Source organism: Crotalus tigris, unplaced genomic scaffold (assembly GCF_016545835.1).
Source record: "Crotalus tigris isolate CLP2741 ecotype Arizona unplaced genomic scaffold, ASM1654583v1 scf7180000017543.2237141, whole genome shotgun sequence".
Taxonomy (NCBI): Eukaryota; Metazoa; Chordata; class Lepidosauria; order Squamata; family Viperidae; genus Crotalus; species Crotalus tigris.
In genome coordinates, this window is record NW_024096463.1 from 285,325 (window position 1) to 300,537 (window position 15,213).

Consider the following 15,213-nt stretch of genomic DNA (forward strand, 5'->3'; position numbering starts at 1 on the left):
TAAAACAAATCCTATCCGTTATAAATTTAATGATAGTTATTTTGCTGAAAAGTATAAAAAGAGAGAGAGATGTTCATCACATCTAAAATTATAGTATGGTAGTTAAAATGATCTAATTGAAGTAAAAATGCTGTTGTTTTACTAGTAAGGTTCAAAGGAACAATTCAGGTTTTTTTTTTTTAATGAAAAGAACTTAAAAGTTGTCTATACTTGCATCATTAATACACAGCAATATTAGTTTGAAGATATTTTTATTTATATTCCCTGTTTCTAAATCACCCATCTCCTTTATATCTTTGTGCTGTACACAAAAGTCTAACCACAGAATTTCAGTAGATGGATATTCTAAACTAAAGTATAAAATCTTATAAAATTTTACATGTATCACTTAATCTAACAAGTTTATTAGTAAAGTGATTGGTAATTTATTATTTTGTGTGTGTGCTTGCTTGGTATAAAAAAACAAAAGAAAGGCAATAATCATGTATAAGCATTTGAATGTAACAATTTATAAATCATATCATTTACACATAGTTGATTAAGGTGAGCAAAATTACTACCACAATAATTTTATTTTTAAAAAAATCAAAATAACATTGGAAATATAATAGAAACGGGCTATTACAAAAATTCAAGAAAGAACAGTTCAAGAAAGAACTGTTTTGTTTTCTTTGTTGGTTCAAATTCTTTGCAGTATGAATCAACTGTCTTCAACCTGGCTAAAGGGACAAATAGAGTGACAGGAATGTTTAAGTAGGAAAGCAGAAAACCTACACAGAATAATTTTTTTAAAAAATGTTTCTTTTTTTGTCTCTGATGTTTATAATGTACAGACCACAGAATTTAAAACCTTGTAGCATATGTCTCCAAAGTCTAAGTTTGCGTCACTTTAATTCTTATAAATTTGAGAACTGTTCCTTCTCCATTTACAAGTTTATTCACCCCTCTTTATTGGTACAGGTAGTCCTCAAATTACAACCATTTGTTTAGTGACTATTCAAAGTTACAACAGCACTGAAAAAGGTGACTTATGACTGTTTTTCACACTTATAACTATTGCAGTATCCTCACAGTCACGTGATCAAAATTCGGGCACTTGGCAACTGGCATGTATTTATGACAGTTGGACTGTCCTGAGGTCATGTGATCATCCTTTGCAACCTTCCCGGTCAGCTTCCAACAAGCAAAATCAATGGGGGAAGCCAGATTCACTTAATGATTGCATGATTCACATGACAACTGCAGTGATTCACTTAACAACTGTGGCAAAAAGGTCACAAAATGATGCAAAACTCACTTAACAACTGTCTGGCTTAGCAACAGAAATTTAGGGCTCAGTTGTGGTTGTAAGTTGAGGACTACCTATACTGTTATATTCTTTGCAGTGTGGAAGTTCATTTGTTCATTTTTTATGTATGTATGTATTATTTTAATTTTTAATTTTCATTGAAGTGACTGGTGTTCTTGACTGCTAACAGATTTTAAAATGCAGTTAAAACATAATTTAAAAAAAAATCCCATAGGGGAATAGAATCCATCCAAATGAATTCAGTTTATAAACCAAGTATTTTCATGAACTGAAAATAAAAATAAGTAAATTGTGTTACAAGTCAGGAAGCTATGTTTTTAAATTATAAAGTGATAAATTAATCTTCTTTCAGCTTGGTTTTGGAGGAATAATCTGATTGAAACCCAAAATTTCTAAATAAAGGTGCAAGCATTGAAGTTTGTGCTGTAAGAAAGGGTGGGTTTTTTTTCTTAAAAGATACTTTTTATTTTTACAATGGATGAATGCTACAGAATTGCTGAAGACGGGTATCAAACTTGCAACGTCTCGTGAAGTATTGCGACTTTTTTTCCATTACTGGCAATGGGATGGGCATGGTTTCGCCATGACGCATCTGGCCTGCAGGCCGGCAGTTTGATACCCCTGGCTTAAGAGATCTGTAGAACACAGCTGCCTACCATCTGTCTATTTCTATTGGATGGTAGTTGCCTCAAATTAAGAAATAAAAGCATCCTTCATAGAGGGTTTAGCATATTATTTTTACTGTTTGGTTTCAGATTTGTCCATGGCTATTGTTGTGTTTATACACTTGGGAGCTATTTTAAAATGTTTGTGTTCTATTTAATATTTCTTTAAACTTTCTTCCTTGTAAAGATTGTGCTCTCTATTTTTTCCATAACTAAGGAAAGTTTTGTGAACTTTTTTTGCTATTTTGCTATTTTTTTAAAAAAACTATTAAACCATGAAAAAGCTTCATATAATTGTGCTCTTAATGTTTCTTTTTTTTTTTCAAGAGTCTGGCCAAGCTGACGGATGGATTCAGAAATAGTTTTTGCATTACAGAATCTTTTCATGATCTTCAGCACAGTTCTGATTCATTCAATGACTCCAATCTATCTCAACTATATTGTGATGCTTGTTCTCAAACTGACATCATTGGCGAGGTATACTATGTTTTCAGAGAAAAAGTTGTCATTACTATTGTATTAAAATATGGCTACTGTTCTGTTACATACAATACATATAATATTTTAATATAATTTAATCAAATCAAAACAGTGTTTCATATGCATTGGTGCAAATAAGAAAAAAAAAACATGTTGTATGCTCTTGAAGCAAAAGGTAATTTAGAAATCTTACGGATCACATTTATGCCCAGCATGTTATCTATTTCAATCATGCTGAATTACTTTAAAAAAAAATCTAGAAAATATAGAGCAGACAGATTTATCAAATATACATTTTTAAATACAATGGTCAAATGATCAATAATAAATCATAGGCACAAAGGCATTAACTAAAAAGGAAGTACAAAAATCAAAGTAAAATGCCTAGCTGTTCAGGTTTCCTTACTAGTAATGTTGAGGAAGTCAAACAACTTCCACATCTTGAGAAACAAAACTACAGAAGTGAGAAAGAAATTCTTGAAGAATTTTCTCCTTAAAGAGCATGCATACAACTTCATTTGTTTGTTTGATTGATTTAGGTGCCTGTGAATATTTTCTCATGTTGAGATCATTGAGAAATTTGTTTCCTTCAGATTTCAAAACAGATAGGATATTAGTTCCACTGGATCAACAACATTTTCTCTTTGTTGCTAGTGCTGGAGTTTTGAGAGAGAAACCAGTTCTGAAGATGTCAGGGAACTGATACGCTTCCTAGGTTGCATCTCTGAAATTCTAGTATTTTTGGTGGCCTTTAAATCCACATGTCATGGTTCCGATAGATGAAATCCAGTAAAGAACTTTAAAGCAAGAATTCTTCCTTAGAGAACATTTTATTCAGGAAACAAAGTATCAGCACTACATAGTTGAATCCAAAACTAGATTCCCTTCCCCCAGATACAAAGTAATAAGTTGCAAGTCCCACCCCCACAAAGCAGTCATAAATCACATTCTCCAATTATCCCGGAGCACAGGCTCTCTCCCCAGCTCCTCAGTCTGGCAAAATGTTACCGGTTTGTGTCCTTGAGTTCCCATGGAGCTGCATTATTATTATGGCTAGCTGAGCTTAAGCATTCACGCATCCCCCCTTCCACACTTGATTTCTAAACAAGAAAAAGCATGTTAAAGCAAAGTAAAAATGGCTGCAATTTCCATTAGTTGTCAGAGCAGGAACATCCATTGTTACAGTGTTGACATCCGGCCCCCCTTTACAAAAAGGATAAAGCCTGCAATTCAAACAAAACCATAGCTTGGCTTGCCTCTTGGTTTATTAGGGTGTTTATCATAGAATTTATGAATAAGCCTGTCGGCTTTTACATCACTAGATTTTACCCAAGTGGCCTCGGATAATGGATATTCTTTCCACTGTACTAAATACTGCAACTTTCCCTTGTAAAGTCTAGAATCAAGAATACGTTTCACGTCATAATGCGTCTGTCTGTTTACCACCAGCGGGCCAGGTGCCTTCTTGGGGGAGGTCGTAGAGTAGAACCTCGAAAAGGTTTCAATAGGCTACAATGGAACACAGGGTGGACTTCCCCTAAGAGTCTGGGAAGCTTTAACTTCACCGTAACTGGATTTATTCTTACGATGGGAAAGGGAACGAGGTATTTCGATTCCAATTTCTTACTAGGCAACTTGAGTTGTAAATATTTTGTGGATAAGTAAACTTTTTCCCCAACCTGGAACGACCTTTGGGGAGCCCTCTTTTTATCCGCTTGTTTTTTATATGTTCTGGAAGCCTTTTTCAGAGTGAGTTTTGTTTTGTTCCAAATCTCTCCCCACCCTTTCAGCCACTGGTCAAGAGTTTGGGAAGCAGAGGGTCCCTGAGGATATTCAGGTATTGGGTTGAATTCTTTTCCCGTAGCAATCTTAAAAGGCGTAAAACCAGTGCTGCTATGAACAGTGTTATTATAAGCCACCTCTGTGAAAGGGAGGAGATCGGTCCTGTTTGTTTGCTGATAATCTATATAGCTCATAGCATCTGAGGTACTGCTCCACCACTGAGTTCACTTTTTCAGCTGCCCCATTCATAGACAGATGAAAAGCCGACAACAGTCCCTGCGATGAGCCAATTAGTTTGAGAAAACCCCTCCAGAATTTGGCCATAAATTGCACTCCTTTGTCAGAGATTATTTGCCTTGGCACGCCTTGCAGCCTGTAAATGTGCTTAAGAAACATCTTAGCTAATTTCTCGGCCAACGGGAGTCCTTTGCAGCAATGAAATGAGCCTGCTTCGAAAAAAGATCAATCACAGTCCAAATCACCGTATTTCCACTACTCTCAGGTAACTCAACTATAAAATCCATAGCAATTTCTTCCCATGGCTAGGAAGGATCCGCAATTGGTTGTAATAGTCCAGGGGGCTTTCCCGGAATCCTATTCATGGTGGCATACACCACACAGCTTTTTTTAAATAAAGTTTTATTGAGTTTTATAAGGTTAGGGAGGGGATGGGGTCAGTATGGGAGTAGGGATTTGGGGTGGGAATCAGGGTTGGGATTGGGACAGGGATGGGAACAACAATGGTGTTACCCCCATAAACATTTTCAAGCTTTAGCAAACAGACTATTGTCCGGATACATATGTTCAATAACACTAATTCATATAATAGTAAATAGCTATAGTGAATATGAGAAACAATAATCATAAACAGTGTCAGTTAATCAATACATATCCTTCATCTTACTAGTATATATTCACGATAAGATATCACATTCATTTTTCACTAGTTCGTTTTGCTAACCATTGGTAAACATTATCCCATGTTTTAAAGTAAACTGAATCTTCTTTCTCTTTAATCTCTAAAGTTCGTCTGTCCATTTCTGCACATTCTAAAATTTTCTTAATTATGATCTTTTCAGATGGTAAATTTTCATTTTTCTAGTATTGGGCAAATGCTATTCTCGCTGCTGTCAATATATGCAATATTAAATAGTCATTCTCCTTCTCATACTTGGCTCCTAGTATTCCTAACATAAACAATTCTGGTTTAAATTCTATCTGTATTGAGTCATCTTTTTCAACCATGTATGAATCTTAAGCCAGAATTTTTTTGCTTTAGGGCATACTCATCAGCTATGATAGTAGGTACCTGGCTTTTGTTTATATTTCCAACAGTTGTTCGAAGCATTTTTAAACATTTTCACTAGTCTTTTTTTTTATTGAAAATTTTTAGATATTTTTACAAAAAGCAAAACAAAAAAACAAAAAAAACCAACCCTAACCCACCCACCCCAACCCTCCCTCTCCATCCCCCCCGATCTTCCCAGAGCTGAATATAGGCTTAATTAAAATTTTTAAGAATCTTAAAAAAATTGAAAAATATAAATCATAAATATATCTAAATACCTTACATAAACAATTTATAAAGTAATTAACAATAAAATATATGTAAGAAAAAGCATACGTATTAAAAGGAAAAAGTACTTGAAAGAAAAAGAGATAATAAAAAACAAAAAAAAGAGAAAGAAGAAAAGAGATATAAAAAAGTACAATCTATAAAATATCAAAGTTTATATACAAGTTATAAAAAAGCTAAATGATATTTTTTTATATCCAATTTATATTGTATAAAATTTATCCATTTTTCCCATACCGCAAAGAATTTCTCTTGCGACTGCTCCTTTACGAAAGCCGAAATCTTTGCCATTTCTGCCAGATAAGAAACTTTAAAAAACCACTCTTGCAAGGTAGGCAAAGATTCCTTCTTCCAATATTGCCCTACTAACAGCCTAGCGGCCGTAATCAAATTTAACATCAATATAACTTCCTTAGCATCACAATCAGTAACAATACCTAACAAAAACAATTGTGGGGTAAATTTTACCCTCTTTCTAAAAATTCTTTGAATATTCCACCATATCTTAATCCAAAAGACTTTTATATTTTTACACGACCACCAAATATGATAATAAGTAGCATCCAAACAACCACATCTCCAACATTTAGGCTGTAAGTCAGGATACATACGAGACATTTTTTGTGGATCAAGGTGCCATCTGTAAAACATTTTGTAAAAATTCTCCCTTAAGTTCTGGGCTTGTGTAAATTTAACATTCCTCACCCAGATGGTTTCCCAGGTATCTAGTAGAACTGGTTCACCAAAATTTTGTGCCCATTTAATCATACATTCTTTAATTAGTTCTGATTCTGAGTCCAGTTCTACTAGCACACCATAAATTCTCTTAATGTGAGTTCGCCTTTGATCTTTTACTTGTTTAAAAAGATTTTCATCTTCTCTGAGCAGACCCACATTACGATCTATCTTCCATCTATCAGCTATTTGTCTATACTGAAACCATGAATATATAATATTTTCATGTGCTAAATCTTCCAAAGATTTTAACTGCCAATTTTTACCATCCCACCTGAGTAATTGCGCATAAGAAACACTATCCATCTTAACTCCTCTTCTTATCCCCTCTATCGCATGCCAAGGTATAGCCCATAATGGTATTTTAAACTCACTTTTATAATATTTCCTCCAAACCCGAAGTAAAGAAATCCTTATAATATGAGATTTAAAAACCCGATCCACTTTTTTATTAAAAATTAGATAGGCATGCCATCCAAAAAGTAAATCCCAACCCTTCAAATGGAGTATTTCTACATTTGTTAAATCAACCCAATCACTAATTAGTGTTAAAGCCACAGCATCATAATATAATTTCAGATTCGGTAACTTGAGTCCATCTCTCTCACGGAAGTCTTGCATAATTTTAAGCTTTACCCTTGGTTTTTTTCCTGCCCAAATAAATTTGTTGATACCTTTCTGCCATTCATTTAAATTAACCTCATTCTTTAAAATAGGTAACATTTGAAATAAAAAGAGAAATTTTGGCAGGACATTCATTTTAATCACTGCAATTCTTCCCATAAGAGATAACTGTAACTTCTCCCAATTTTTCAAATCTTTTTGTATCCTGACCCACAGCCTTTCATAATTGTTTTTATACAATTTTACATTGGAAACAGATAGGGTAACCCCCAGATATTTTATCTTATCAACAACTTCAAAGTCTGTCAGATTAACCAAAATCTGCTTATCCAAATTAGTCATGTTTTTAGATAATATTTTAGTCTTATTATTATTAATTTTAAAACCCGAAACTCGTCCATATTGGTAAATCAGTTGTAATAAATTTACTACAGAATAGGTAGGTTGTTAACTTCTATTCCTTTTATTTCCTGCGACTCTCGAATTTTGATCAGCAAAATTTCCAGAGTTAAAACAAACAGTAACGGTGACAATGGACATCCCTGTCTTGTACCTTTTTCTATTGTAAAAACCTCTGACAAACCCCCATTAACAATAAGTTGTGCCGTTTGTTTTTGATATATAGCACCAAAAGCTTGTGATATTTTTTCTCCAAAATTCATTTCCTCAATTAATCTTAACATAAACTGCCAATTCAATTGATCAAAAGCTTTTTCAGCATCTAAAAATATCAGCCCTGCGGAAATTTGGTTATTCTTATCTAAATATTCTAATAAATTAATAATTTGTCTAACATTATTCTTCATATACCTACCAGTTATAAAACCCGATTGGTCCTTATGTATAAACTGATGCAAAACCCTCATAAGCCTATTAGCTAAATTTTTTACAAAAATCTTATAATCTACATTTAAAAGAGATATGGGCCTATAATTCTTCGGTAAAGTGAGATCTTGATCCTCTTTTGGAATCAAAGATATAAAAGCTCTACGCCATGACGGAGGAATCTCTGAGCCCTGTAGTATATTATTAAAAAGCTCACATAAAGGTTGAATCATCTCTTCTACCAAGGTTTTATAATAAATGGATGTCAAACCATCCGTACCCTGTGCTTTACCTAATTTTAATTGCTTAATAACTGTCACAATTTCCTCATTGGTGATTAAACCATTAATTTCTTGTTTCTGATCTTCTGTTAATTTAGGGAAGTTGGCCTCACTTAAATAATTATTTATATCTAAAGTTTGTACATTAGTACTCTTATATAATTTTTGATAGTAATCTAAAAAAGATTTCTTGATCAACTCCTCCTGATAAACTAATTTGTCATTATAATTTATTTTGTCTATAATTCTCTGTCTCTGTTTCTTTCTTAATTGATAAGCCAACCATCTCCCTGGTTTATTAGCATTGCAAAATGTATTTTGTTTCATAAACAATAAATTAGTTGCGGTTTGATCCGCTATCAACATATTAAATTGTGTTTTTAACAACTTTATAGATTCTTTAACCTTTTCATCTATAGGATTTAAAATCAAAGACTTTTCTTTTAATTTAATCTCATCTTCCAGTTCCTTACGTTTCTGAATCTGCTTTTGTCTATAAACATTATTCATTTTTATCAAAATCCCACGCATGAAAGCTTTACCTGCATCCCATACCATTGATATTGAAGTTCCCTTATGCATATTTAAAGCAAAATAATCCTTTAAATGCTCCTTTAATTTTTGAACATTCTTTTCTTGTTTAAATAAGTTCTCATTCACCCTCCACGATCTCCTTTCCTCTTTTTCATCAGCCAACTCCATCCAAACTGGACTATGATCCGTCAACGACCTAGGAAAAATTTTTACATTCTTTACCCTGAAATATAAGTCAGTTGTAATCAAGAAAAAGTCAATTCTTGAGAAGGATTGATGTCTATCTGAAAAGAAAGTAAAGTCTCTCTCCTCTTGATTACGTTCACGCCAATAATCTCTCAGCTCCCAGTCCTCTTTCAAATCAAAAAAAGCTTTGGATAATTTAGCCTGTTTGAAAAAAGTAGAAAATCCTTTTTTATCCCTTTGTGTATCTAAAACACAATTCCAATCTCCCATTAATATCACAAATCTATAGTCCAACGAACTTAATTTCTGATGTAGCAGTCTACAAAATTGTTCCTGTTGTTGGTTTGGTGCGTACAATCCCACTATAAGTATTTTCTTACCATATAAACCAAGTTCAATCATAACATATCTTCCTTGAGGATCTGATTCTACCAAACAGACTGGTAAGTTTTGCTTAACATAGATAACTACATCCCCTTTTTTCCCAGGAGCAGAAGATAAAAATGAGATCCCAAACGAGCATTGACTAAGTATTTTTGATCTTTAGGGAAAATATGTGTTTCCTGCAAACAAATAATATCATTGTTATGTTGCTTTAAGTAATGAAAGATTTTCTTTCTCTTCTGAGGGGAGTTGAGGCCGTTAACATTCCAGGTCAGGAACTTTACCATCTCCCTTAACCAGAAGCCTGGAGAAGACTACCTGAAGGTCTGCCATTGAAGAATGTGTTGCAGAGCTCTTGGGTCTTGCTCCTCCCACCAGCAACGAGACACTTTCTTGAGAAGATTCTTTGACCTCTTTCTTTTGTTGTTCCTTTTCCTTGCGTCTATGTGCAGCACGAGTCATTCTTGCTCTTTGATCTCTGTTTGTCGAGACCATTCAACCTGTGACTTTCCAGCAACCATCAGACCTAATCCTTCAGACTGCTGTTCCACCTCTTTGCCATCCAAAACTTTCTGAATCATGAGTGAAGATGAGCCTGCTCCCAGGACCGAATTATAAAACTCTTTTGCTTTAGTAACAGTATTAAGTCTGTAGTGTGTCCCCGCATGGCTCAAAACAATACCCATCGGAATCTCCCATCTGAATGGCATCAATCTTGTTTTTAGTTCATTAGCTAAAAAAGCAAAATCTTTTCTATTTCTTAAAATTTTAGATGGGATTTCCTTTAGAATGATGACATCTTGGGCAGCAATCTGGAACCTCTTATTATAAAAGGCTTGTATGATTTCATTACACAGAGATCTCTTGGCAAAATAAATCACCACATCTCTTGGTAAATTCTTTTGCTTCGCAACCCAAGAGTTAACTCTGTAAATTTTTTCCACTTCTCTACGTAATCCATCTTTATCTCTATTCAAAACAAGAGCAAGATCATTAACCACCATCTCTATCAAATCTTGATTCATATCTTCTTTCAGACCTATGATTCTCAGCTGTTACTATATCTTGCCTCAAAATAGTATTATTCTCCTCTAAGAGCTCCTTCATTTCCTTTCTGCTTTCAGATTTATTCTGTTCAAGAAGGTCCTTCATTTCCTCTCTGATTTGGGATACAGCATTTCCCATTATATCTTTCATGTCTTGTACAGATAATACTGGCAAAGGAGGAGAAGGTGGAGGTGTAACTTTAGGTTGCTGTACTGATGGTGTAGCTTTAGATTGTTGTACTGGTAGAATTGCAGGAGAAGAAGCCACCTTAGAAACTGTAGAAGCTGGTTGGCTCTTTGAAGCCATTTTTAAAAAATCATATTCTCTCTTTCTTCCTTCTTAAAAAGAAAAAAAAAGTACTAAAATCCTCAAAGTTTGAAAGAAAAAAAGCAAAGGAGAGTGCAAAAAAAGCTTCAAAACCACCAGAGCACTTTCAGAAAAAAAAAGAAAAGCTTAAAAGAAAAGAACTATATAGTCCATTACGTTCCGTTTAAATCAATGCTTTCTTTCCGGAAAAAAAAAGGCACTTTCAAATCGCCATCTTACTTTCACTCTCCGCACCAGCAAAGACAAAAGAAAAAAAATCAACATAGACTAAAAGAGAAATGAAACACTGCAAGTAAAATCCTCTAAACAGCTCTGTCCGCTTTAAAAGTCACTCACCATAACACTTTAAGCGCAGAGATGGTAGCGGCGTTTCACTTTGTTTTCGAGGAAACAAAAACAGCTGGGAGGCAGAGAGAACACGAACTCCGAGGGAACGCTCTTTCTACCCCCCCCAAAAAAACTCCAGGGGGGGTTAAGAGGTTCTACCTCTATTCGTGTAGTTCTCTACCCCTTCCCTTCGCCCGGGAAGGGATTTCGAACCGCGGGCCAGCTGATGTCCGCTGTGCTCCGCAGATCTAACGCCGTCCCAGGAGGACGGCTACAATGTAGCCGCCATCATCGTCGCTAATCACCGGAAGTCAGCATTTTCACTAGTCTTAACTGGTGTCATGTGCCATCTATAAAATATTTTATACAAATTTTCTTTATATGAATCTGCTTTAGTCAGTTTATCTGACTAAAAGTTATCCCATAACTTTTTCCAATCTTCTAAATCTATAGAATATCCAAAGTTTTTTGCCCATGTTATCATTGTTTCTTTTACTTGTTCTTCTTCCATCTTCAAATTTAGAAGAAATCTGTAAAGTTTCTTAATCAAGTTTTCATCTGTTTTTAAGAGTATTTGATCAAATTCTATCTGTTCTTTATAAAATCCCGTTGTCTTTGCATCTTTTTCATATCTTATTTGAATTTGCAAATAGGGCCACCATGCTAAGTCAATACCTTATTGTTGTAAGTCTTGCCTATCTTTCAGTTTTCCGTCCTTGTTCAGAATATCCTTGTAAGTGACAACTTTGTCATAGTTAATTAAATTTGGGTAAGCAAAAGCTTCCATTGCTGAAAGCCACTCAGGACATTTACTATAAAATTTTTGTTTTATTTTTTCCCATTCTAAAAAAAGTACATTCCTTATAGCATGATTTTGGAAATATCTGTGTGTTTTATTTTTCCCTTACCATAGAAAGGCATGCCAACCCATTTGTAGGTCATGCCACTCTAAGTACAGTAGTCTTTTATATCTCAGAATTATCCATTCTTTAAGCCAGTGGTTCTCAACCTTCCTAATGCCGTGACCCTTTAATACAGTTCCTCATGTGGTGACCCCCAACCCCCCCCCATCCAGCTGGCCGGGGGTATCAAAAACTTGACCCAAAAAAAGAGGAAAAAATGGGAAAGTATAGGTAGTCCTCAGGATCAGCGCCGGGCTACAGCTGATTCGCGCTTCTGCTAAATTAGCAAGCAGCATGTTTTCTAGCAAAGCTCGAGCAAGTTTGTTGGATAGGAGCCAAGGAGAGCAGCTACAGCTGCAGAAGCGCAGATCAGCTGTAGAGGCTCGCCCAGATACTGGACAAGAGGGAAGGAAGGAAGGATGGAAGGGACAAGAGGAAGGAGGGAGGGAAGGAGGGACAAAGAGGGAGGCGAAAGGAAGGAAGGAAGGGACAAGGGGGAGAGGGAGGGATGGAGGGACAAAGAGGCAGGCGAAGGAAAGGAAGGAAGGAAGGGACCAAGAGGAAGGGAAGGAAAGGAAGTTCCAGCCAGCAGAGGCTTGGCAGCCCAGCTTCCGAATAACAGAAGAGCGCAAAGCCAAGGAGAAGGTGGCGGTTTCCTCCCAAAGGGGGCTCCTTTTTTCCACCCCTTCCCTGGGTTTGTGGAGAATTTCTTGTCACCAACGCTGACAGGTGCTCCTTCGAGCCCACTGTGAACTTTCTTGCCCCCTTTGCTTCTCCCCCCCCCGCTTTCGTGAGGATTGTGGCGCCCTTGGGAAGCCGATGGTGCTTTGAAGTTTAGGAGAGGAGGAGGAGTCCCTCCTTCCCTCCCTCTCTCCCTGTCAAGCCCCAGCGGGCTCAACATGAACGGGAAGAGGAGTCGAGGATGGTCGGGGTGGCAAGGAGACCGGCAGCCGTCGCCAGAACTCGTGGCTGACAAGCGCAAGTTCGGGGGGTGCCAGCTGACGGGCGCAGGAGTTGGGTGCTGTGGCATCTGCGTGCACGAGAAGAAGTCAGTCCGGTTGCTGCACAATGAGACTCTGGGGAGAGCAGGGCCTTGCTCTGCACCTGCGCTCTTCATGCGCCCCCTGCAGGGCACGTTTGGTAGAGTTCGTGCAGACTGCCACCAAGCAGCATATTTTCCACAAACAAGTGAGGTGGAGCAGTGGGGGGGGGAGAGAAGGCGGTTGACAAGCCCTGCCTAAGACCATCGGAAATATGTGCTTTCCGATGGTCTTAGGCGACCCCTGTGAAAGGCTCGTGTGACCCCCAAAAGAGTCGCGACCCACAGGTTGAGAACCGCTGCTTTAAGACATGGTAAAATAGCTGCTTGATAATATAGTCTCCAGTCTGGTTTCTCTTCAGATTGTATAAATCTTTCATCTTTCACCACACAGCTTTTGACGTAGTTCTCTACATCCCATTTCAAACCTGGCCACCAAAATTGCTCACAAACCAAATGCAGTGTTTTTAAATAGCCTGTCATGCCTCCGTCCGAGCCTGACTCCGAGGAAGACATGGAGTTCCCTGTTGAGGCTCAGGAGGGGGTGTCTGTGGCTTTGGAGGACTGTAGGGAGGAGCAGGATGAGGCAGGCCAAGGCCCTACAGGTTTGGAACAGGGAAGGCAGAGTTCAGGCGAGGAGCAAGGACCCTCCCCACCTAATCCTAGAGCAAGGAGAGCAGAAAGGAGGGGGGAATAACGGAGGCAGGCTCACTTGTTCGGGAGGAGAGCATCCCAAAGGCACACCTGGGGAGTAGGATTTAAGGAGACACTGTGGGGTGGGGCATTTGCCGGGAACAAACATGAAATCTTGAGATAGTGTGCTCCTGTAACCTGGACACTTTGTATTCCAGACCAGTTTGTTTCCTGCTGCATGACCACAGACTACCTTCTTGATCTCTCCTTGCAGTCTGAAGTTCGCAGTTCACAGTTCACAGGCAAGCTGGGAGTTAAAAGGATTCTATGTTTTCTTATTATCTGTCTTGCTTTAAGAACAGTGTAAACTTCCCTGGCTGTTTTCTTTGAACTCATGCCAGCATATGTGGGGCTTTTGAGTGAACATTGGCAGTGATTAAAAAGACTATTGCCCTTGCCAGCTGATTGCTTTGCCTCCGTTCGGGGCTCTGGGTCATCACATTTTGTTCCCGGCCCACTCCCAATTGCTCCTCCAGACCAAGTTGGGCAACCATGGATCAGCTCCGTGCGGAAAATGATCAGTTAAAACAGCAGGTGGCACTCCTGACTGCACAGATGGCACAGATGCAAGCAGCTCGGCCATGCCGCAGAGGCGCTGTTACAGTGCCAGAAAAGTTTGATGGCTCACAGGCACGATTCCCATCGTTCTTCGGGCAGTGCCAGTTGTGTATGAGCCTTCAGCCTGAGGACTTCGCCACTGACTGGGATAAGGTGGGGTTTGTGATAAGCCTGTTGACAGGAACAGCAGCACGTTGGGCAACACCCCTGCTGACCCAGACCAATCAGCTGCTGGACAATTATGCAGAGTTTTGCCAGCAACTCAAGGCCATATTTGAGGACCCGGTTAGGGCTCAGACTGCAAACCATCGGGTAAGAGAGTTGCGGCAGGGGCGTGGTTCGCTGACAGACTACATTGCTACATTTCAGTTGATTTGTCAGGAACTGCAGTGGAACAAGGCGGCGTTTATGGACCAGTTTCAGGAAGGACTTTGGTCCAAACTCCTGGATGAGCTGGCACGCACTGAATGCCTTTGCTCCTTGCAGGAGCTCATGCACCTGTGTCTCCGTATCGATGGAAGACTCCAGCAGCAACGGGCATGACGACGGACGGAGGCCTTTCCCGCACTTGTTAAGACAGTGGCACCGTTGGCACCACCTCTGGATGAGCCAATGCAGTTGGGGGCTGCACGACCTCAACTGACCCAAGCTGAAAAAGATTGCCACCGCCGCGAAGGCCTTTGCCTGTATTGTGGTGGTCCAGGCCATATGGCGGCCAAGTGTCCTGTGAAGGCACTCAAAGCAACGGCAGGAAATGGGCCGGGTCCGGCCTAGAGGGCTCCGTAGGCTGGGCTCGCTTGGAAACGGGTCCACTACCTCCACCTCAGCAGACTCTTGTTAAGCACCTTATGTTACCAGCGACTGTGTTCGTGTCCGGTGAAGGAGCGGTGGAGGTCCAGGCCTTGGTGGACTCAGGGGCTACTGCCAATTTCATGGACT

The 15,213-nt window shown here is 38.4% G+C and overlaps 1 protein-coding gene across 3 annotated transcripts in view; it reads left to right on the plus strand.

Annotated features, from left to right (window-relative positions):
• WWC3 (WWC family member 3) overlaps positions 1-15,213 on the plus strand; it is a 234,274-nt gene that overhangs the window by 109,847 nt on the left and 109,214 nt on the right. For all 3 annotated transcript variants that reach the window (XM_039318738.1, XM_039318663.1, XM_039318807.1), the window contains one exon: positions 2,302-2,451. In XM_039318738.1, the coding sequence (XP_039174672.1) occupies positions 2,302-2,451 (150 nt within the window). The remainder of the gene's footprint in view (positions 1-2,301; positions 2,452-15,213) is intronic.